The sequence below is a fragment of the Lepus europaeus genome, chromosome 19 (assembly GCF_033115175.1).
Source record: "Lepus europaeus isolate LE1 chromosome 19, mLepTim1.pri, whole genome shotgun sequence".
Classification (NCBI taxonomy): Eukaryota; Metazoa; Chordata; class Mammalia; order Lagomorpha; family Leporidae; genus Lepus; species Lepus europaeus.
In genome coordinates, this window is record NC_084845.1 from 66,273,551 (window position 1) to 66,298,104 (window position 24,554).

Below are 24,554 nucleotides of genomic sequence, written 5' to 3' on the forward strand. Positions count from 1 at the left end.
TATCACAGGCAGCAGCTTAATCTGCTAAGCCGCGTTGGCCCCTTCCAGTCATGTTTATAAAGCAAGCCAATATAGACTGGGCAAAGCTAACAGAAACTCTAGTAGAATAAAATCTCAAATAGCAAAAGGGAATATTTCAAAAATATAAAGATAAGGGGGAGGGGTATATGAGACCTCTGCTTCATAGTCAGTTTTGCTATGAACCTTAAACTGCTCTGGCAAATAAAATCTGTTTTTTTGTATTAAGGCAAGATGCAACTTTATTAATTACAAGACATAGCTGTTTACATTTCATTAATTAAGAGGATTAGAGTTAAGGCACTAGCCTATGCAGAGATGAATTAATTCACATACCAAATGATCTAATAAAATCCACTTAAAGGGAAAAAAAGATAGGCGGGTAGATGGTCAGTAGTACAGCCTTATTGCAGGGGAGGAAGAGATTCAATGTCAGTGCAAAGGGCCCTCTCTGAGGATGGATGGCTCCTAGGAGTGGCTGGATCTGAGCAATTGCAGTGATTGCTGAGAGCAGTATGGAAAGCAGACTTAAGAGTTAGCATAATTTTAAAGATTTTATTTATTTCTTTGAGAAGTGGAGCTACAGAGAGAGGGAGAAAGCTGTTCCATCCACTGGTTCACTCCCCAAATGGCCACAGTGGCCAGATCCAGGCTAATCTGGAGCCAGGAGTGAAAGACCAAGTTGGCGCAGTCTGCTTTTTGTTAGGTCTTAGAGTAGGTGTTACAGAGCAAGTGTCTGAGAAGAGAAGGGGAAAAAAACTGCCTGTGTCTTTCAGAAACTCCAACTACTGTTGTGTTTCTACTCCAAAGTCATTGCTGCTTCCCACTTTTAGAACATTTGTCTTTTCCACCACAAAATTCCCACTTATGTACTTTTTAAAAAGGATTTATTTATTTGAAAGTCAGAGTTACAGAGAGAGGGAGAGAGAGCTCTTCCATCCACTGGTTCACTCCCCAGGTGGCTATAATGCCCTGGGCTGGGCCAGACTGAAGCCAGGAGCCAGGAAGTTTATCCAGGTTTCCCACATGGGTGCAGGGGCCAAGGCACTTGGGCCATCCCTCTGCTGCTTTCTCATGCCATTAGCAGGAAGCTTGATCAGGAATGGAGCATCTGGACATAAACCAGCAACCATATGAGATGCTGCCATTGCAAGCAGTGGTTTTACCTGCTACACCATAACGCTGCCCCAAAACATTAAGTATTTGTTTAATTTTTATAAGATGATAACCATACTTCCTTCCCTCACTCTTTTCTTCCCTCAATCCCCCTCTTCCTTTTTTCTTTCATTTTTGCAAAGACATAATTTCAGTCCCCTCTATAATCATAGGCTTAATTCACCAGTAACCATAAAATTCAACCCAGAATACTGTACCCAGCATTTATAAATGAAGGTGAAATAAAGACCTTCCAAAACAAATTGAAAATTTGTCACCACTCATCCAGCCTTACAAATGATACTTAAGGATGTACTATACCCAGAAATAGAGGAACATAGTCATCATTATGAAATAATGTGAAGGCAGAAAATCTCCTGGTAAAAATACAAAGGAAATCCAAAACAAACAACAGGAATACTTAAGGAAAAACGGAAGGACCAAGTCATTATTTATCAATAATAACTTTGAATGTAAATGGCCTGAATTCTCCTATTAAAAGATACAGACTGACTTAATGGATTAAAAGACAAGAAACACACCTCACCAAAAAGATATACATAGATTCAGAGTGAAAGGATGGAAAAAGATATTTCATGCTAACGGAAAACAAAAACAAGCAGAAATAGCCATGTCAATATCAGACAAAATAGACTTTAGCACAAAACCTGTTAAAAGAGACAAAGAAGGGCATCATGCAACTATAGTAAACATATATGCACCCAGTGCCAGTGCATCTGGGCATTTAAAAGTCACAGACTCCAATACAATAATGGGGGACTTCAACACTCCACTCTCATAAACGGACAGATCAACTAGACAGAAAATCAAAGAAACAGCTAGTTTATACTACTGACCAAATGGACCTAATTGTTATCAACAGAACAGTTCATCCTGCAGGTACAGAATACACATTCTTTTCATCATTGCATGGAACTTTATATAGGATAGACAATATACTAGGCCATAAAGCAAGTCTCAATAAATTCAAGAAAATTTAAATCTTACCATGTATCTTTTCTGACCACAGTAGACTGAAACTAGAAATTAACAACTTAAATTCTTAAAAAAAAAAAAAAAAAGCTAGAAAATGTGCAAACACATGGAGAATGAAGAACATGCTCCTGAATGAAGAGTGGGTCATAGAAAAAAATCAAAGGGGAAATAAAAAATTCCTAGAAATGAATTTAATGACAACACAACATATGAAAACCTATGGGATACAGCAAAAGCAGTGTTTAAGTTTATAGCAATTAGTACCTACATCAAGAAATTGAAAAGGCATCAAATAAATGATCTAACAGTGTACCTCAAAGACCTAAAAAAATAAGAACAAACCAAACCCTAATTAGTAGAAAAACGAAATAATTAAAACTAGAGAAGAAACAAAATTGAAACAAAAATTAATAAAATGAAGAGCTGGATTTTTGAAAAAATAAACTAACCAGAAAAAAAAAGGGAGAATACTTAAGTATTTTTTTAGAGGTATTTATTTTAAATTTTAAATTGAGACACAAAGAGAGCATCTCCCATCCGTTGGTTCACTACACTCCTGAAATCCCCACAATAGCCAGGAGGCCAAAAGTGGGAACTCAATCCAGGTCTCCCACATGAGTGGCAGGAACTTGACAACTGGCCTGCTGTCTCCCAGGGAGACAGGAAGCTGGAGTTGGGAGCAGGGAGTCAAACCCAGGCACTCTAATGTGGGAACCTAATTTTCTAAGTGCAGTGCCAAACACTCCTATTTAATTTAGAGTAACATATGCCTAGGGATGATAAAGAGTAGACTAGGAAATGTAGCACTCCACATTTAACATGCAACTATTAAATCATTTACTGTCCCCATCACCTTTCTGAGAAATGGTGGTAGCAATGGATGTCTTACCTAGCTTGGGCAAAGCAATATAAGAGATCACCTTCAAAACAAAAAGGTAAATTTATATAATTATTATGCTGATTTTGGGGACAGATTATGTGTGACTTGTGTATTTCTAAAGCAGAGAGATTAGTTAACCCAATTAATAATTGCTCAAATAGGGAGACAATTATCTGGATACTCTATTGTTAAAGAGTACAGATGTACACTCCAGCTGTGATGTGGCCATTAGGACACTCCTGGAAAGATGCTTTCTTTTGCTAAAGAGCTGAGAAGATTGCATGTTATTTACCTTCCTACTTCCAAGTTCTCATATTTGCTGTTTGTTTACCACCAGAGGTAGTAATATCTGAATATTACCCTTTTTCTATAGTAACTAGGAAAATGATACAGGAGTTAGCTCCTGCTTTGTGTGTATTAATATCTACTTATTTGTACATGTATTTAACCCAGCCCCTAAAACTGTTATGGTTGACTAACTTAGAGACAGTAAGTATGCCCTACATATTAACCACTTGAAAATAACATTTGGCACCCTAACTAAGCAGGGGTTGACTAGTGTTGCAGCTCACAGGCCCTTGCTGCATGGCCACCTCTGTTCCCATGACTTAAGTAGAAACCTGCATATGGTTTCACTTCTTAAGAATACCATGTACTATGCTGATCAAAAAAAGGTTCACATTTCCTTGTTTTTCCTCTTCTCATTTCTAATCTAGCGTGATGAAAAAGTCAGTGATTTCTTTTTGCCTGTATTAAAGATGACAAGTGTTTGATTCTACCAGAATTAATTTGCAACTAAAAGGAAACATTTCTTGGAACCTTTCATTGTTACAGTTTAAACTTTCTTTTAAAACATAACTTTCTATAAGTTAAAATTAGCATCTTCATAGATACTAGCCAAGTCACTTAATCAAATATTAACATCAAAACATGATATGAGGAAGTTGAAACTTTATTTATGTTTCTTATTTTGCTGTAGAGCTGCTGCTTCACTGCATAAAACAGCACCAGCAAATGCAGTATATTGCAAAAATTAAGATAGTATTGTTCTTTCTCTGGCACTGTACAACTAACAAAAACTGTTGTGTATTCCCAGTTACTTCCAACGGAAAGATCATTACATATTTTGACCCCAATCCAGGGATGAGTATAAGCAAGTTACAATATTACATAAGGCTTAAGATAACAATGTTATCCTTGAATTACATTATTTGTAAAACTAGTTTTTACCACAGATAACTTCATGTATTCTGAATACCAGTGCCTAGGGCCTAGTATAAAAATCACAAGGTACTGTGAAAAAGATGCATATTGAGTTTTTCTGCATTCATTACAAAGTTAGGGTATATTTTCTTCCAGTAGCAGAGTTGAAAGTAGTATTTCTTCCATCAAGATTGCTAAAAGTTGCTATTTTAAGTCCTGTCCGCCACTAATTTAAGAGAAAACTGTGCTGGATTAAGTTATTCCATACTAGTTCATGTAAGAGTTCCACTGTCATTCCTCAATAGATTTTATGTATTTCTCATAGGCTTCTTCACTCATTAGTTCATCTAGTTCTGAAGGGTTACTCAGTGTCATCTTGATCAGCCAACCTGCAACCAAAAAATAATCTTATTTTCCGAATTACCATTTTAAAATAAGTTAAACTTATTAAAAATGTAAAACAAATTCCTTAGTGTCTGAAAAGAATTACAGCCCCAATACAATAAGAACTCTTAGGTTGTACAAGCATCAACAAATGGCATTTAAATCTTTAAATAGGACATAAACAAACATACAAAAGATACAAGAGCAGGTATATCTTTCTTTAGCAAAAGGAATACCAACACTGTAACTATTAAGGTTAAAGGTCATAGAAACCACAGGAAAGAGTTACAAGGGTTAGGTGACAAACAAAAGAACTGCAATCAATACCAGTTTAGTCATTTCTTGGCTGTGACCCTGACAGATAAGTTCTTTGGAGGCTTTGATTCATATTAAAAAAAAGAGAGAGAAAGAAAAATGGAGACAACCGCTGTTTAGCCTACCTCACAAAGTCATAATAAGGATGAAAATGTATGAAAACCATAAATCAATGCAACATACTTCATTACCCCCTATTTTACACGACTTGAACAGATGCTTTATGTCTGAAGAGATACTTTTCAGGTGTTTATACCCTAACAACCAAGGAACCCAAAACTATGGATCTAAGAATTTTGCAATATAAACCAAAGCTTTTATTCTCAGATCTTAGTACTGAGCTAATCTCTGTTTTGTTTTTTAAAGAACGTTTCTAGTAACTAAGACATAGAGATTGAAAGCACAATTAACTAAGCATGCTTTGAACTCTGGATTAAATGTGACCTATAGCAGTAATCCCTTGAAAAATTCCTGGCAACAACTTACCATCTTCATAACAAGATTTGTTGACAAGTCCTGGGTTTTCTGCAAGGGCTTCATTAATTTCAGTTACCTCTCCTGATAGAGGAGAATAGAGTTCACTAGCAGCTTTCACACTTTCCAAGGCACCAAATTCATCTAAAAGGAAAATTTAAAGAAAATATAAAAATCAATGACTAAAAAATACAAAATATGGAGAACTGGGCATTTCTCATCCAGTCATGATAAAAAGAAATTCTAAATGTCTTTAAAAATAAAACCATAGGTTTTGTCATGCTCATGTCGCTTATGAGAAGGACAAACTATCCTCAGTAATGTGGCCCTGTCTGTTCTAGACATAATGAACAATGTGTGTGATGTCCCTGAATATATCAGATATGCTTACATTCAGTGAAACTCAACTTTCAACTTACTATGGCTCAGAAAAAAATGAAAACTTTAGAAGGTTCCAGTAATGATGATGTACCTCATATCAGAACATCTTCCTGCAAATAACAAAGATAAAATCTGAGCAAAATACAAAAAACAATTATATGATGGTGTTGTAGAATGACCAAAAAGGAATCAAGGGTTCGGCATTTGGTGCAGCAGTTAAGGTGCTGCTTGGGACACCTGTACCCCATATCAGAGTGCTTGGTTTCAGTCCTGGCTTCACTTCTTCTTTTTTTTTTTTTTAAAGATTTATTAACTTGAAAGGCAGAGGCAAAGAGAAAGTCTTCCATCCGCTGGTTCATTCTCCAAATGGCTGCAGCGGCCAGAGCTGGGCCGATCTGAAGCCAGGAGCCAGGAGCTTCTTCCAGGTCTCCCATACGGGTGCAGGGGCTCAAGGGCTTGGGCCATCTTCTATTGCTTTCCCTGGCCATAGCAGAGAGCTGGATCGGAAGTGGAGCAGCCAGGACTAGAACTGGCGCCTGTATGGAATGCCAGTGCTGTTAGCCAGGGTCATAACTGCTACACCACAGCATGGGCCCCTGGCTTCACTTCTGATTGCAGCCTTCTACCAGCATGCACCCTGAGGGGGAGTAGATGATGGCTCAAGTACTTGGGTCCCTTCTACCCAATAAGACACTCAGATTGAGTTCTAAGCTTCTGGCTTCCATGTGGCACAGCCCTGGCTGTTCTGGCCATTTAGGAAGTGAACCAGAGGATGAAACATCTTCCTGTCTCTCTCTGCCTTTCAAAGGAAATGAAAATAATACAACAATTTTTTGTTGTTGTTTAAAGGAAACATGGGAGCATATTAAAAAGAAAACAAAGCAACTTGGCAAACAGTCTGTAAATTAAAAGAGAGATGGTGGTAGTCACAGCCAATCCTTGAAAGATGGGAAGTAAACTGGGTGAGATCTTCATTATACAATTTGTCCTGACAGTTTTGTCCCACCTGAAGAGCACAAGGTAACTAGAACACAAACAGAAAACCATACCCTTCCTTGCTTAAGGAGCTATAGGATGGAGTGTGGGGCTGCCACAGTGGCTAGAAATTGAGGACTGAAATACTAATAAGTGAGCCATGGTCAAGAGAAAAAGTACAGAGAAACAAATCTCAGATGGCCTGTATGCTGGAATTATAGGGAAACTTAAAGTAGTTATTATAAATGTGTTCACAGACTTTAAGAAAAAGATCATCTTCATGAGTGAACATTTGAGATAATCCCTGTATAATTTTTTAAATGGATATTCCAGGACTGGAAAGCATAATATCTTTAAAAATTTAGTGGACAGCATTAATAACAGACTGTAAGCTGTACAAGAAAGGATCAGCATATGTTAAGAAAGATTAACTCCGGCGCCGTGGCTTAACAGGCTAATCCTCCGCCTTGCGGCGCTGGCACACCAGGTTCTAGTCCCGGTCGGGGCGCTGGATTCTATCCCAGTTGCCCCTCTTCCAGGCCAGCTCTCTGCTATGGCCCGGGAGTGCAGTGGAGGATGGCCCAAGTGCTTGGGCCCTGCACCTGCATGGCAGACCAGGAGAAGCACCTGGCTCCTGGCTTCGGATCAGCACGATGCGCCGGCCGCAGCGGCCATTGGAGGGTGAACCAACGGCAAAAAGGAAGACCTTTCTCTCTGTCTCTCTCACTATCCACTCTGCCTGTCCAAAAAAAAAAAAAGAAAGATTAACTAAAAATTAGCTGATCTAAAGAAAAATTTAAAGACAGACTTGGAGCAGGTGTCTGGCCTGGTGGTTAAGACGCCCATGTTCCAGATCAGAATGCCCAGGGTTCAATTCTTGGCTCTGGCAACTGGGCTACTGCCACCCACATGGGAGACCTGGGTTGAGCTCCCAGCTCCCAGGTTCCTGTTGAAGACATTAGGGGAGTGAATCAGCAGATAGAAGACAGAAGCACACTTGCTCACTGTCTCTGCCTTTTCTTAAAATTTCTTTAAGAAAAAAGAATAAAAAGAATCTTGGGTCTTTGGGACAGTATCAAGCAACTTAACAAACTGGAATCAGAGAAGAGAGAATGGAGAAGGGAATAAATTGAAGGAATACGACTAAAAAAATCTCCAAATTTGGTAAACAAAAATGAAGCTCAGCACAGCCCAATCAAGATACACAGATAGCAAATCACAACTACGTAAGTTATAGTCAAACTGGGGCCGGCGCCATGGCTTATTTGGTTAATCCTTTGCCTGCGGCACCAGCATCCCATATGGGCGCCAAGTTCTAGTCCCGGTTGCTCCTCTTCCACTCTAGCTCTCTGCTGTGGCCCGGGAAGGCAGTGGAAGATGGCCCAAGTGCTTGGGCCCCTGTACCCGCATGGGAGACCAGGAAGAAGCACCTGGCTCCTGGCTTAGGATTGGCGCAGCACCGGCCATAGTAGCCATTTGGGGAGTAAACCAACGGAAGGAAGACCTATCTCTCTGTCTCTCTCTCTCACTGTCTGTAACTCTACCTGTCAAATAAATAAAATAATTAAAAAAAAAAGTTATAGTCAAACTGCTAAAAACTCAGCACTCAGGAAAATAACATATGCTTGAGAAAGACAAGGAGGATGGCCAGCATCTTATCTGGAAAAATCAAGGCCAGTCACCAATGGAAGGAAAACTTTAAAGTGCCAGAGCAGGGGACTAAAGAGAAAAAGCAGAGTCTGTCTAATCTCTATATGGCAAAAAAAAAATCCTTCAAGAATGAAAATGAAATAAATGAAAGATATTTTCAAATAAATAATCAGTCACAGAGAGAAATGCTAAAGGTAAAGTAATGACACAAGATTAAACCTCAGAATGAACACAACTACCACTATCTGATATTCCACTTTTTTTCTTTGGATTATTCAAAAGTAATCCAAAGTAATATAGTGAAATCTAATACTGAAACTGTGAACTCCAATGAGCAATTAGCTTGCACATTTAAATATCCCACAGTGCCCATGCCACTGGGGAGAGAAGCTGGGAAATGTGAATCTAGACCAAGATTTCCTAAAGAAAATGTTCTATACATAAACGAAAACATTAATAGGTTGAACTTACTAAAAGTTTCTGAAGAACAGATAAATGGCAGCCAGCATTGTGGGATGGCAGGTAAAACCTCCAGCTGCAATACTGGCATCCCATATGGGTGTCAGTTTGTGTGCTGGCTGCTCCACTTGTAATCTAGACCCCTGCTAATGGGCTGGAAAAAGCAGCAGAAGATGGCCCAAGAGGCTATGTCACCCACGTGGGAGAACTGGAAGAAGCCTAGCCCTAGCCATTGCAACCATCTGGGGAGTGAACCAGCAGATAAAGATCTCTCTCTTTCTCTGCAATTCCTTCAAATAAATAGATAAATCATTGTAAAAAATGAAAAGGCAGGGACCAGCACTGTGACGTAGTGAGTAATGCTACCACCTGCAGTGCCAGCATCCCATATGTGCGCCAGTTCCCCTCCTGGCAGCTCCACTTCCAATCCAGCTCTCTATGGCCTGGGATAGCAGTAGAAGATGGCCCAAGTGCTTGGGCCCCTGCAACCGCATGGGAAACCTGGAAGAAGCTCCTGGCTCCTGCCTTCGGATCGGCACAGCTCCAGCCATTGTGGCCAATTGGGGCATGAACCAGCAGATGGAAGACCTCTCGATCCCTCTCCTTCTCTCTCTGTGTAACTCTGACTTTCAAATAAATAAACCTTAAAAAAAAAAGAAAAAAAAATGGGGCCGGTGATGTGGCATAACAGGTAAAGCTGCCGCCTTCAGTGCTGACATCCCATATGGGTGCCAGTTCGAGTCCTGGTTGCTCCACTTCTGATCCAGCTCTCTACTATGGCCTGGGAAAGCAGTAGAAGATGACCCAAGTCCTTGAGCGCCTGCACCCGTATGGGAGACCCAGAGGAAGCTCCTGGCTCCTGGCTTCGGATTGGCACAGCTGCAGCCCTTGCGGCCAATTGGGGAGTGAACCATCGGATGGAAGACCTCTTTCTCTGCCTTTCCTTTTCTGTGTAATTCTGACTTTCAAGTAAATAAATAAATCTTCTCTAAAAAAATGAAAAGGCAGAACTGCAAACTACAACAAAATATACAAGTATATCCAAAAGATTTGAATTAAGAATATTTTATGTATTTTTTTAAAAATCAAAGGTAAAATACAATCCAGTTAAAAAACCTGGTAAAAGCTTTGAATAGAAAACTTACCAGAAAAAGATGAGAGTAGCAAAAAGGACATGGAAGAGTCTGCAACAATTTCACACTAAGGAAATCCAAGTTAAAACCAAATGAGATTTGTAACAACTAGAACTCTCTCATATTACTGGTCAGAATGTAAAATAGTACAACCATTTTGCAAAATAGAATGTTTTTATTAAGTTAAACATATATTAAACAGCACCCAAAAACTGTACTCCTACATATGAGGAGTCTTCAAAAATTTCATGTGGAAAGTGTGTACTATGAAAGAATTACACATAGATGTCACTATTTTTTTTCACCAAAATAAACCATACTAATTTGTTATAATACATCTGCCAGAACATAGTTTGAGGCACTAAGAAAAATAAGACATCAGTTTGAAAAGAGCCACTATCAGAGCATATGAATTCTGCTAAAACTGAAGTCAGAACAAACATTAAAATGACTGGTGAAGCTTGGGTGAAAGAATGGTGAAATCACTGATGCTTTACAAAAAGTATAATAGCACAGTGCCCTCAAAGAAATCAGCAGTTTACAAATGGATAATTTTTTTTTTTTTTTTTTGGACAGGCAGAGATAAGACAGTGAGAGAGACAGAGATAGAAAGGTCTTGCTTTCCGTTGGTTCACCCCTGAAATGGCTGCTACAGCCGGCGCACCGCTCCAATCTGAAGCCAGGAGCCAGGTGCTTCCTCCTAGTCTCCCAAGCGGGTGCAGGAACCAAGCACTTGGGGCATCCTCCATTGCCTTCCCGGGCCACAGCAGAGAGCTGGAGTGGAAGAGGAGCAACCAGGACAGAACCGGCACCCCAACCAGGGCTTGAACCAGGGGTGCCGGTGCCGCAGGCAGAGGATTAGCCTAGTGAGTCACGGCGCTGGCCATGGGTAATGTATCTTAAGAAGGAACAGGATGATGATGGAAACAAGGCTCATAGCAGCAGACCAGCCAAATTAATTTGTAAGGAAAAAAATTAATCTTGTTCATGCTGTAGTAGAAAAGGACTGATGAATAACAACAGCAAACACCAGACACCTCAACAGGTTCATCTTATAGGATCCTGATAGAAAAATTAGAGATTTCCCACTCAATGGGTGCCAAAACTGCTGTGCTCTGACCAGCTGCAGACAAGGGCATAGCTTTCAATAGAAATTTTAAACAAGTGGAATCAAGAATTGTAAGAGATGAAACATGGCTTTCCCAGTATGACCCTGAAGACAAAGCACAATCCAAGCAATGGCTACCAAGAGGTTGAACTAGTCCAGTCAAAAAAGAATGAGCCGGCGCCGTGGCTTAACAGGCTAATCCTCCGCCTTGCGGCACCGGCACACCAGGTTCTAGTCCCGGTGGGGGCACCAATCCTGTCCCGGTTGCCCCTCTTCCAGGCCAGCTCTCTGCTATGGCCTGGGAAGGCAGTGGAGGATGGCCCAAGTTTTTGGGCCCTGCACCCCATGGGAGACCAGGATAAGCACCTGGCTCCTGGCTTTGGATCAGCACGATGCGCCTACCGTGGCGGCCATTGGAGGGTGAACCAATGGCAAAAAGGAAGACCTTTCTCTCTATCTCCCTCTACTGTCCACTCTGCCTGTCAAAAATTAAAAAAAAAAAAAAAAGAATGGACAGGTCAACAGAAAATCATGGTACAGGTTTTTGGGAATGCTCAAGGTCTTTTGCTTTTTGACTTTCTGAAGAGACAAAGAAGAGTAACAACTGCTTATTATGAGAGTTTTGAGAAAGCTAAAGGTTTAGCAGAAAAATTCCAGAATCCTTCACCACAACAATATTCCTGTTCATTTCTTGCATCGAACAAGGGCGTGATTTTTTTTTTTTTTTTTTTTTGACAGGTAGAGTGGACATAGAGAGAGAGACAGAGAGGAAGGTCTTCCTTTGCCATTGGTTCACCCTCCAATGGCTGCCGCGGTAGCGCGCTGTGGCCGGCTCACTGCGCTGATCCGATGGCAGGAGCCAGGTGCTTCTCCTGGTCTCCCATGGGGTGCAGGGCCCAAGCACTTGGGCCATCCTCCACTGCACTCCCTGGCCACAACAGAGAGCTGGCCTGGAAGAGGGGCAACCGGGACAGGATCGGTGCCCCGACCGGGACTAGAACCCGGTGTGCCAGCGCCGCAAGGTGGAGGATTAGCCTAGTGAGCCGCAGCTCCAGCCAAGGGCGTGATTTTGTGATAGTCTCAATGGAAAATCATTAGATGTCTACCTTACATCCCTGACTTGGTTCCTCTGACTTCTTTTGTTTCCTAATCTTAAAATATACTTAACAGACACCCATTTTTCTTCAGTAATTAATGTAAAAAAGACTGCTTTCACATGGTTAAATTCCCAGGACCCACAGTATTTCAGGGATGAACTAAATCATCACTTAAAGCATCTTGAGCTTGATGCAGTTTATGTAGAGAAGCTTATGTATTTTATTTTTATCTTCTAATTCCATTTCCTTACAAACTTTTGAAGACACTCTTACTTATCCAACAGAAAAGAAGACATACACTCAGAAAAAAGACATAAGAATGTCTATAGCAGTTTGCTTTATAATAGCAACAAGCTGGAAATAACACAAAAAATCCAACAATATAGTGACTAAAATATGGTCTAGCCATACAATAAAATATTATGTGGTAATAAGAATAAACTACTGATCACTCAACATGAATGGGTCTCACAATGATGACACAAACTGTGTGACTGTTTTTAAAGGAAGTTAAAGACTAGCACCTCTCTCCCCCCAAAAACTCTAAGGTATAGAAATCAAAAAAAGCATCTGTCTACTGAAGAGTTTTGTTTTTGTACAAGAGGCACAGAAATTTCCCATTTGCAGAGTTAGAAATATGTTCCATCCACTGGTTCCCTCCCCAACTGCCTGCAATGGCTGGGGGCCAGGTTGAGGCCAAAACTGAGAGCCAGCAACTCAATCCAGGTCTCCCAATGGACAGCATGAATCCAACCACTAGAGCCATCGCCACTTTCTCTAAAGGTCCATATTAGTAGGAAGCTGGAGTGAGGAGCCAAGTTTCAAAGCCAGGTACTGCAATATGGAACACGGACATCTTAAATTAAATGCCTGCTCCCCAAAGAATTTTAGTTGGTAAAGTTTACATGAAAATGTCTTACACCTCTGCTAAGGATGCTCCTTCCTGAGATAAGGACTTATCCCTACCTTCCTACTTTACGACACTGTCACTTGAGAATATAAAGATTCTGCGCCATCTGTAACCTCTGACAGAGGCAGAAAACAGGAAAAGAGGCTGTGTCCTTGATGACTTTAAACCTACACTGGATTTACCTACCTTGAAACTGCTTTTGTTAAAACAGTCAACCTGTATCTTGAAAATACCTTTATTTGAATATTCTTTTACTTGATACAAAAGCACTCTAACTGATCCTGGATGCAAACAAGTTATGATTCTAGGCAAACATCCAGTAAAGAAAACTCATAGCATGAATCACAATATCCCAAGGTAAGAAAAACACTTACCTTGTTTTTTCAATTTTGTCCCAACTTCAGGCAGACTACAATAAACAACATCTCCCAAAGCTTCCTAAACAAAAACAAAAAACTCTTAAGTCAAACCCTTCCAATAAACAAGAACAAGTCAAACATGGTGTCCCCTATAATTCAAGTAGTACATGGTTTATACTTGAAGGGCTCTGTTCTTTGGTTTTCCTTATAACTCTTTAAAAATGTCAAGAAAAAAAAAAGAAAAAACAAAATCCAACCAAAAAATTATTAACTTAGGAACTATAAGAAATGGGCCACTGGTAAGATGTGGCCCATTAGCTGTGGTGACCCATCCCACTTTCACAAACACTGTGCCTCATCAAGGTTCCTAGCTCATCTGTCAAACACACTTTGTGCTTTTCCTCCTCTGCACTTGCCATTACCCGTCCTGCATTTGCTGAGATCCTACTCACTGGCTCTGTAAGTCAGGGTTTTCAGGCCTTGTAGCCCCTGAAGACCTGGACTCTAGGAGGAAGTGCCCTCTCCATCAGGTGTGCATTCCAACCTCTTGTACCCCCACAACAACTGTTCTGTAATGTTGTGTGTTGTTTCCATAGAGGTGATCCTTTCCCAGATAAACTCTAACAGGCAAGGACAACGAATCACAAATGCCCAGCACTGGCCCTCACAGTTTGTAACTCTCCATGATTCTCAACCCCTGGGAACCCACCATCGCTGAGGACTTTTACTTGTTCCCATCAGTTAACATCCCCTTACCACACTGTCTCAATCAACATAAAGATCCAGTTGAAAAACCAGTGACTCATGCTATATTGAGCTTTGCCTTGTTGTACAGTGTGTCAGTATGGGATCAGTGGACATACTGGGAATTCAGAGAAAAGCAGGATAAATATAAGTTTTCCCTGTGTGTAATCTGTGCTTGTTTAGGTTTTCTCTTTTCCTTGGTCACGAGTGTTTTAATGAAAGCACAAAATGCTGGCGACACTTCATCCCCTGGCTTGCTGGTTTTCTTTTCTTAATTACCCAAGATAAAACAAACATTTCTTTATGGAATAACATGTTTCCTACTTCTAAGTGTTAACATTTTATTGTCTCCTAAATTACCACACACTTTCCTAACTAATGTTTTACTTAGTTGACCTCTGATTGATTTTTTTCTAAGGGTCTTTAAAGGGGCACAAAGTACTGTGGCAAAATAAATAATTTTTAAAACATAATAACAATCCAAAATTACGTGAGAGCAGACTATCATAAATATTTCAAGACAATCCAATACCTGTGCAAAATTGCTGATTCCCACTGTTCCAATACCATTTTCTGTTGTTATCCATTCATGTTTCTCTGTGAATTTACGCACTAAAACAGAAAAACAATTATTTCAGAAAAACGGCATCACTTCTTGACAAGCACTTTTGAAATCACTACTATCAAAAGGTGAGACTTGCCCATTTGTTGTGTTTAACTTTCTGACTGTGCCCAGGAAAAGAACAAGGATCATGTGTCAAGATGGCACATCCTGTAAACAGTGGTAACAGTTAGGTAAAGATGGCTTGATTTCAACACCTGGTGCATCTTTTGAAGATTGAATTATTTGCTTTAACATTAACCTGAATCATAAAAAAAAAAAAAAAAGCACATTTCAAATGTATTCTTAACTAATGCAGAACATCCCTCTGATAATAGACATGGAGCTGATAGGATTGAGAGGCAGCTTAAAGACTACTCATATAAGAAATGATCTAATTAAAATAGAAGAAACATCCCCTTAGGTAGAGTTGACCTAAAAAAGCTTTGCTGCAACTTGGATGTTAAGTGAAACTTCACAAGAAGGAAACTGACCTCCTGGAACAATAACTTGATTAAATTCTTGAAATTCTGCTGTAACCAAATTTAAGTCTATCCTTGAAGAAAGTAACTATCATCAATTAAAGAAGAAAACTAAAATCCCAACTTAGCAGTCACCTCAGAACCAAGCCATTAATTGGTAAAGTCAAGCTCTGTACAACATTGACTAACTTTATGAGCTCTGTCTCTTCAAAGACTGCCCAACATTGGAAAGATGTCAAAAAAGTACTTTTTTTGGAAGAATAATATTTTTTAAAAAGTCTTATACTTAAATGTATATCATATTCTGAAAGCCAATCATTTTTCTAGAAACAGCCCAATAGCAATTAACAGGAGAATGTTCGTTAAATACTATTTTATGGTATACCTTGCTTGTTCAATCTTCCCCCTTCTCGTAAGATAGTTGTTCTGAAAATAGTATTGAGTTGCTTTGGTCACAGCTCTGATGCAGCTGAATGGAAATTTGTATAACTTCACCCTCTTTCCCCCAGCTATTATCAAATGCTAAATGTTAAGCCCCTCGGTGGAAGAAGTTGCAAAATCTGTCACAAGGAAACTTGTTTTGCTTCATTCTACCTCAAAGAACTGAATACTTTAGGTTAAGATGGGTACAGTGCATTCTGACAGAAACATTCTACCTACCACCTGACTACTTCTGATCTCAGCTGAGAAACTCTCCCCTGCCTCTGGGTTCCTGGGCCATCCAGCATGCTCCTGCAATAGCACTTCCCTTGCCAACACAACACAACACAACACAACACAAACAGCATAAAGCCCAGGGATCCATTTCTCCAAGGAAGTAGACTGCTCATATAGCCAGCAACAGAGTTTGGCTGATTCTCATCTGTAGTCCCAACTTTAAAGTGCTCAGGAAATACAAGCACTCAGAAGTGGAAGGAGTGAGATTTTTTTAAATCGTATTGAGCAAAGGGGGGGTCTGAGCAAACAAATGTATATGGCTACAACTCTCAGTTCTCCCTCTTTCTGTTATACTCTAGGACCCATAATTACATTACCAATGTAGTAATGTGATTATGTAAAAGCAAATATACTTTTGAAAGTAGGTCATATAAATAGATGACCTCGGGGCCAGCGCTGTGGCCAAGCAGGTAAAGCCACTGTCTGCAGTGCCGGCATCCCATCCACATGGGCTCTGGTTCGAGTCCCGGCGGCTCTTCTTTTGATCCAGCTCTCTGCTGTGGCCCGGGAAAGCAGTAGAAGATGGCCCAAGTGCTTGGGCCCCTGCACCCACATGGGAGATCCAGAGGAAGCTCCTGGCTCCTGGTTTCAGATGGGCATAGCTATGCCTGTTGCAGCCAATTGGGGAGTGAACCATTAGATGGAAGATCTCTCTCTCTACCTCTCCTCTCTCTGTGTAACCCTGACTTTCAAATAAATAAATCTCAAAAAGGAGGGGGGGGGGCGGGTGGCGCCGTGGCTCACTTGTTTAATCCTCCGCCTGTGGCGCCGGCATCCCATTTGGGCGCCAAGTTCTAGTCCAGGTTGCTCCTCTACCAGTTCAGCTCTCTGCTGTGGCCTGGGAGGGCAGTGGAGGATGGCCCAGGTGCTTGGGCCCCTGTACCCGGATGGGAGACCAGGAAGAAGCACCTGGTTCCCGGCTTCGGATCGGCGCAGCGCAGGCCGTAGCGGCCATTTGGGGAGTGAACCAATGGAAGGAAGTCCTTTCTCTCTGTCTCTCTCTCTCAATGTCTGCAACTCTACCTGTCAAAAAAAAAAAAAAAAAAAAAAACCTCTTTGAGGACACTATGGCCCTGATTTTGGCCTTGCCATTTGCTGACTTGTAGAGATAATCTTAGGAGTAAGCTTGGTCTGTGAGTGACCACCACATAGAGATGGCAACAGCATTACTAAGCTCAGGTAGAGGTCCACTCAGCTTCTAATGAGTGCCTCAGTCTTTTTTTAACTAGTCATGCTAGACTAAAGACAATGATTAGTATGCTTCTCCTTTAACCCTTGACCCAACAGAAAAAAGTGGACAGATTAGGTAAATAATTACTTTCTTCCTCGGCCTTGAAAAACATGGTTTTGGGCCTCAGAAACCTAGGAGTTGTAATTAATAAAAATTTTGCATTTTCCTCTTTCAAAGTTACAAGTTAGACAAAATACATTTCATAGTAATATTGACCTGCTTTTCTTACCCTTTATCTAGTGTAACATTTATTATGTGTTTACTATGGTCAGGTTATACAGGTAGCAGTTACATTGTTTCATTTATCCTAACAATTCTGTGAGGTGGAGCTTTATTTACAGTTTTCTGATGAAAAAAACGAATTCAGAGAAGTTAAATGACTGTGCCCAAGATCACACAGCTCCTGAGGCAGAACCAGAATGAGAACTGTAGTCTGCTATTAAAAACTAGGCAGTGGGGGGGGAAGGTGGGTAAAGCTGCTGCCTGCACTGCTGGCATCCTGGGTGCTCTGCTTCCAATTCAGTTCCCTGCCATTGTGCCTGGGAAAGCAGCCCAAGATGGCCCAAGTACCTGGCCCCTGAACCCCTGTGGTAGACCCCAATAAAGCTTTTGGCCCCTGACCTCAGCCTGGCCACTGCAGCCATTTGGGGAGCAAACCAGCCGACAGAAGCCTCTCTTTGCCTCTGCCTCTCCCTCTCTCTAATTCTGACTTTCAAATAAATAAATCAGTGCACTCTATCCCATAGAAGATAGCATTATCATGTATCAATTATAAAATAGCTATATAAAAACAAAACCCTAAGTGACTAACTAGATCACGGGTATTGGTATTTTGGGCACTATTTAACTAAGGAATACAGACAGCTAGAGATCGTGTAAGGCTGAATAACAAAACCGACTTAAAACCCTTTTATTACTCCTGCATTCCAATTGGCGATTCATTGATATTTGTCATAAATAGAGCTGAAATTAGAAAGAGAGGAGAAGCAAACTTGATGCTTCAAACTTTTGAATAAACGGCAGTTTATTGCGAACAGGTTTCTGAACAATGATGGAGCCACACAGATCTAGGTGAGCCCGAGTTCTCCAGGGGCAGCTGGTGTCTCGAGCATCCAACTGTGCTTTCCTTCCTCCGTTGCGCTGACTGTGCAGGGGCACCCACGGGCAGGTCTCCCGGTCACTCAGGCTGCTTGAGGCAGGACCTCCTCTGCAGAGCCCGGCTTCGTCCTACACGAGGTCATGCCTGGCCGGACTCGTGCAAACTGCACTTTTAGCCGGTGGTTCTGTGCTAACGCTCCTTCGCAGTTCTCAGAGGCAGCCCGTTTAGTAAACCAGAGCCCCGCACTCGCCCTCACGAGGCGCAAGCATGCGAGACAAGCCACGGCCCCAGATCCCGCCCGGGCCTGGCCGCGGGCCCCTCCGCCCAGCCCGGCACCAGGCGCCAGGGTCGCCGCACGCCCGCCTAAGGGGGCGGGGGAGGGAAGCGGCAGCAGAACGAGGACTCCCAGCGCCGGGCGGCTCAGCAACCCGACCCGCCTTGGTCCCCATCCGGCGCTGCCTGGCAGGTGCCCGGCTCGCCCCCCACGTGCCCGCCGCGCTTACCCGAGAGCAGAGCGGGTCCAGTGCGCAGCGTCCGGACGGCGCCCGCCCGCAGCCGCCAGGGCAGAGGCGAGCAGGGTGCAGCGGGCGCCGAGGCCGCGAGCAGGCTGCAGGCCGCGGCCCGCACGCTCCGCGCCACTCGCAGCGCCATGTTCGCAGGGGTGCCGAGGGTCTCCGCGCTGCGACCGGGCCACGGGACCCGCGGGAAGGACAGGGAGGGTGAGGCGGGGCGGGGCGGCCCGGGCCAAAGCGAGCTGGTTGGATGGACGCGCGCGGCGGGGCCCGGGCGAGGGGCGGGGCCCGGTCTGGTTGGGTAGCGCTCGGAGGCGGGGATTCCTGAGAGCGATCTCGGATAGGGCCACGCGCAGGGAACCTGTGTGTGTGGCCGGAGCAGGACGGTGGGCGGGGCCTGGCGCTGCGGGTCGGGGCCTGGCGAGGATGCCAGGAGCCGGGGGCGGGGCGGAGGAGCTGGGTGAGCAGCCGCGGGAGGCGCGTGGAGAGCTGCGTGACCTGACCGCTGGGACAACTTTGCCTAGCAGGGTGGCTTTCCTGGGGTCCCGCGTTCCAGTGCCCTTGAGTCCCCGGGCTCCTGGTTGATGCGGTCCAACCCTCTACGGAGGATCAGGATCACTCCAAGCCGGATTCAAAGCCAGCTCTAGCCAGAATTCGCTCCACCCAAAGATGATTGGTGGGCACCCACCAGAGTCAGGGTGACACAAATGCAATTCGTCCGACTTTTGAAATACCGAGAACAGGCCACGAGCCCACTTCTATAGCTTCACGGATTCCCAAGACTTGGCCCAGGGACCCCCAAACGTGACAGAAACAGCCAAGAAGCGAACAGGAAGGGGAGGACTGGCCCAGGGGTCAGTGTGGCATACGGACCCGAGCCAGGCCCGCAAGCAGGAGGTGAGGCCCAGCGTGGACCGGTCCGTGCTCAGTCGGCCAGCCGCTGGCTGAGGCCTTCGTAGGGAAGCCTAAATCGCCATCCCGATCCAATGAGGCAGGGCAGCACCCTGCTCCAGGAAAGACCTCATGTCCAGGGCAGGATTATGGAATGGGCACTAGTGGGCTGAGAAACTGGCGTGGAAAATGCCTCAGACTGCACACCTTTGGCATGGATCCCCTTCAGGGCAGGTGTGTGTGTGTGGGGGGGCCCAGTGTTGAGCTGACTTGCCTGGCTTATATCCGGTGCTGCTGGCACATCTGTGCAATGGCCACAAAGGCTATCACGCTCCCTCCTATCCCGAATAAATTAGTTTGCACCTTCTGAGCCCCTGTTAAGACCTGAACCAGGCAAACATTGTCGTTTAAATCTTCTCAAAACCCCTCTTTGGAAGGTATTGCTCTCATCTCACAGAGGAAGCTCTGGAAGCCAGGCAAGTTTTGCTCACCCCAGACTTTACAGCCTAAGGAGCTGCTGGGTGACAGTGGTAGACTTGACTGACTGTGGCATGCTGGCAGGATCATTGATCAGCTCCTCAGCTTCCTGCTAATGGGTGCCCTGAGCTGGGGGTGGGGGTAGCAGGTGATGGCTCAAGTGCTTGGGTCCTTGCCACCCACATGGGAGACCTGGATTGAGATCTAGACCCTGGCTTCAGCTTGGCCCATCCCCTACTTTATTCTTTTCTTTCTTTCCTTCTTGCTTGCTTGCTTTCTTTTTAAGATTTATATATTTATTTGAAAGGCAGATATAGATATGTTCCATCAGCTGGCTCACTCCTCAAATGGCCACAACAGTTGGGGCTAGGCTAGGCTGATGCCAGGAGTCAAGAGCTTCTTCCAGGTCCCCCACATTGGGGCAGGGGTCCAAGGACTTGAGCCATCTTCCAGTGCCTTCCCAGGCACATTAGCAGAGAGCTGGATCAGAAGTAGAGCAGCTGGGACTTGAACCTACAGACGTATGGGATGCTGGCATTGCAGGTAGCGGCTTAACCTGCTGCACCACAACACCAGCCCGTCTGGGGCATGTGGCTTTGTGGGTCTATGGGGTTTTATTGTCAGGGCAGAGGGTGGGATCCTGCTTCAGTTGTCTTAAAAGGATTTCAGAGGTCTCATCCAGTCTTTAATCATCAGCGTTGATTCAGTCCGCTCTTTAAAGACCTCATCAAACACCTATGTTTCTCTTATTTTTCTTCTCAGCCATTTTTAGATTATTCCCACATAGTGTCAAGGTAGCTGCTAAAGTTCCAGGCATCTTAGTCCAGAAACTGTGAGCAGCCTGAGTTTCTCTCTGTGAGTCTCTTCATTAGCAATACGCCCTTCAGACCTTCACTCATTTGTCACTGGGCAAAACTGGGTCATGTGGCTATGCTGAACCAATGCCATGGAATATGGAATACTATTCCTAAGATGAAATAAGGTCTCCCTGGAGGTCACCATCCCATGAGTCATGGGGCAGAGGGGTAGATGGCTACTTGAACAAAGTCAGGTTTCTCATAGCCAAGAGGAAAGGATGCAATGGATTTGGAACAGGGAACATATATATGTGTTCCAACGGGTGTGTGAGGAGGGACAAGATGGGGTGTGCAGGAAACTGTTTACAGCTTTGTTCTCAACGTGGAGGGAGCGTACGTGCATCCACACCAACACCTGGGGGCCCCTTATTGTCTGGATCTGTGGTTCTCAGAAGTGAGCACCTGATTATCTAGTCTAACTGCACATTGGAATTGCCTGGGGAGCATATAAAAGTGGTTCTTTGAGGAGTCAGATGGGTTATCAGGCAGTCCAATTGGTCCCCGTGGAAATGGAGGGTATAAAATGCTTGCTTCTCCCAAAAGTTATCTTTAGAAGTTCAAAAGTGCCTGCCACACTCCTTGGGAGCTTCCATTTTTATCATGAGAATAGCAAGGGAGTGGCAGTTCCAACCCTCTGAGCTCACAGTTTACTGTAAAAACAAGTTACCTATCCCACGCCTCCAATGGCATTGTTGTTTTATCATGAGCAAGCCAGAAGGGGCAAATAAGATTATAGATCAGGTCTTTTGATGTGTTTTGCCCCAGCCTTGTTACTGATTGTCAAGTTTTTTTTCTTCCCCAAAATTGTGCTTAAAAACCCCACTCCCATCAGCCCTGTTGGGTTGAGTTTTGCCTCTCTTGGAGCCCCTCTTCCTGGCCACTCCACCAAGGAAGTCTTTGACTTAAATAAGTCTTGCTTTTAAATATGTCTTGCTTTTCTCTCTGCCTTGTCTGTTTGGAAATTCTTCTCTTCTATGTGAGACAAAGAAGACCTGAGGTATTCTTTTCTCTGCTGCCGTTTCACCAGTAATAGTTCCAACCCAGAAAATGCAATGCATTGGAAGGAGGCCTGGGGAGCTAGCCTGCGGCTCACATTTGGAATCACCAGTGCAGACTAACAATTCCCAGAGTGTTAGTAAAATGGCAGCAGCATCTTCCTAAGCCTGGCCTGGCCTCCTAGAAGTCAGTGACCAAATGCCCCAATCACAGGTGTCAGCTCCACCACTCTCCTAATGGGATTCGCTGCTCCAACTTCCTTAGGTCTGCAAACCTAGGTAAGCCCTGTTCTACTTGTACAGGCTGCTGTTCTCTCATGCACGGGGGAGGAGCCTGCCGGGTTTCCCCCACCTGACAATACACCTCCCTTACTCTGGTGTTTGGTGTGTTTTTTGGTGAACAGAGCATTGTCTGAGGAACACCAGCCCTGGTGAGGGGCTCCAGTATGCGATGCCTTGATCAAAGAGGTCTAGGAGTCACTGCAGACTTTGTCTCTCATGCTCATGGAGACTCTGCAGTACACACTGACCATGTTAAAAGTTCTGACAATTTTACACTATAGAGCCAGCATAGCAGCTGGCATTGTGGCACACCAGGTTAAGCCTCCACCTGAGATATTGGCATCCCATGTGAGCATTGGTTTCAGTCCCAGCTGCTCCATTTCTGATGCAACTCCCTGCTAATGTGCCTGCTAAAGCAGCAAAAGATGGCCCAAATGCTTGGGCCCCTGCACCCACATGGTGGACCCAGAAGAGGCACCTGGCTCCTGGCTCCTGGCTCCTGGCTCTGGCCGGGCCCAGCCCTGCCATTGTGGCCATTTGAGGAGGGAACCAGCAGATGAAAGATTCTCTCTTTTTCTTTTTGACTCTCCATCTCTCTGTAACTCTGCCTTTCAAATTAATTAATTTAAAAGAGCCAGTATAATAGTTTATAACCCAGTATTTTCTATATTTGATCCACAAACTTTTTAAAAGATTTATTTATTTATTTTAAATTTATTTATTTATTTGAAAGGCAGAGTTACAGAGGCAGAGGCAGAGAGTGAGAGAGGTCTTCCATCCACTGATTAACTCCCCAAATGGCCACAACAGCCAGAGCTGTGCCAATCCAAAGCCAGGAGCCAGGAGCCAGAGCTTCTGGGTCTCCCACACGGGGGCAGGGGCCCAAGAACTTGGGCTTTCCCAGGCCATAGCAGAGAGCTGGATCAGAAGCGGAGCAGCAGGGACTGGAACCGGTGCCCATATGGGATGCCGGCCTTGCAGGCGACAGCTTTACCTGCTATGCCACAGTACCGGCCCCTATTTATTTATTTGAGAGAATTAGAGAGATCTTCCATCTGCTGGTTTACTTCCCAGATAACTGCAACAGCCTGGCTGGGCTAGGCTGAAGCCAGGCGCCAGGAGCTTCTTCCGGATCTCCGACATGGGTGACAGAAGCCCAACTAGGTGGCAGCTTTTCCTGCTATGGCATAACACCAACCCCCACAAACCTGGGGGGCAGTGGGGAGTAATACCTGTTATAGATCAGATTATGTTTCCTAAAGAGATATGTAAAAGATGTGGGCCCCCTCCCCCAGTACTTCAGAATCAAATTGGAAACTAGGGTCATTGCAGATGTAATTAGTTACCAGGAGGTCTTGCTGGAGTAGGGAGCCCCTAATCCACTGTGACAGTGACTGTGACCGTGACCTATGTCCTGAGAAGAGGAGAGAGACACAGAGAAGTGGAGAACAACAAGTGACGAGATGGGAACTGGGCACCTACCAGCCAAGGCCTGCTGAGAAACATGAGGCGCTGGAAGAGGCAGGGACTCTCCCCTCTAGCCCATGGAGGGAGCACAGCTCTGCCGGCATCTTGATCTCAGGCCTCAGGCTCAGACACTTTGTTCTGCAGCCCAGGGACGCTAACACACTGCCAATGAGCATCTTTCAGACCTTGTGAAACGTCATTCAAAGGCAACCCCTGGCCAACCAAGGAGATGAAACTTTAGATGATTTTTTTTAAAGGTTTATTTATTTATTTGAGAGGCAAAGTCACTAAAGTCACTGCAGAGAGAGCAGAGAGAGGGAGAGACAGAGAGAAAGGTCTTATATCTACTACTGGTTCAATCCCCAAATGGCCACAACGGCCGGAGCTGGGCCAATCCAAAGCCAGGAGCCAGGAGCTTCTTCTGGTTCTCCCACATGGGTGCAGGGGCATAGTGCCAGTTACAAGGAATTTTTTTTTTTAATTTTTGTAACTGAACTCCATCCAATATCTATTCAATTTCTGGGAAGATATACATTTGAACACAGGTTTTCACAGTAGTGGCAGTTTTGCTTACTTGTTGAGCTTGGTAACTTTCCTATGCACAGAAGCAACAACACCCTGGTGAGACTACAGCAGTCCTTGATAAGCACAGCCCAAAGTTCTGGCCTCCAAGATGATGGCATGTGGAGAGGAACGAACAGC

General features: G+C 43.9%; 1 protein-coding gene across 1 annotated transcript; it reads right to left on the minus strand.

The window, feature by feature from the left end:
• Window positions 1-232: 232 nt before the first annotated feature.
• Window positions 233-19,098, minus strand: GCSH (glycine cleavage system protein H). Its single transcript, XM_062175841.1, has 5 exons — window positions 18,875-19,098; window positions 14,774-14,853; window positions 13,513-13,576; window positions 5,438-5,569; window positions 233-4,641 (listed from the first exon to the last, which is right to left on the minus strand). The coding sequence occupies exons 1-5, from the start codon at window positions 19,020-19,022 to the stop codon at window positions 4,544-4,546; spliced, it is 522 nt and encodes a 173-aa protein (XP_062031825.1). The 5' UTR covers window positions 19,023-19,098; the 3' UTR covers window positions 233-4,543.
• Between the last annotated feature and the right edge of the window lie 5,456 nt (window positions 19,099-24,554).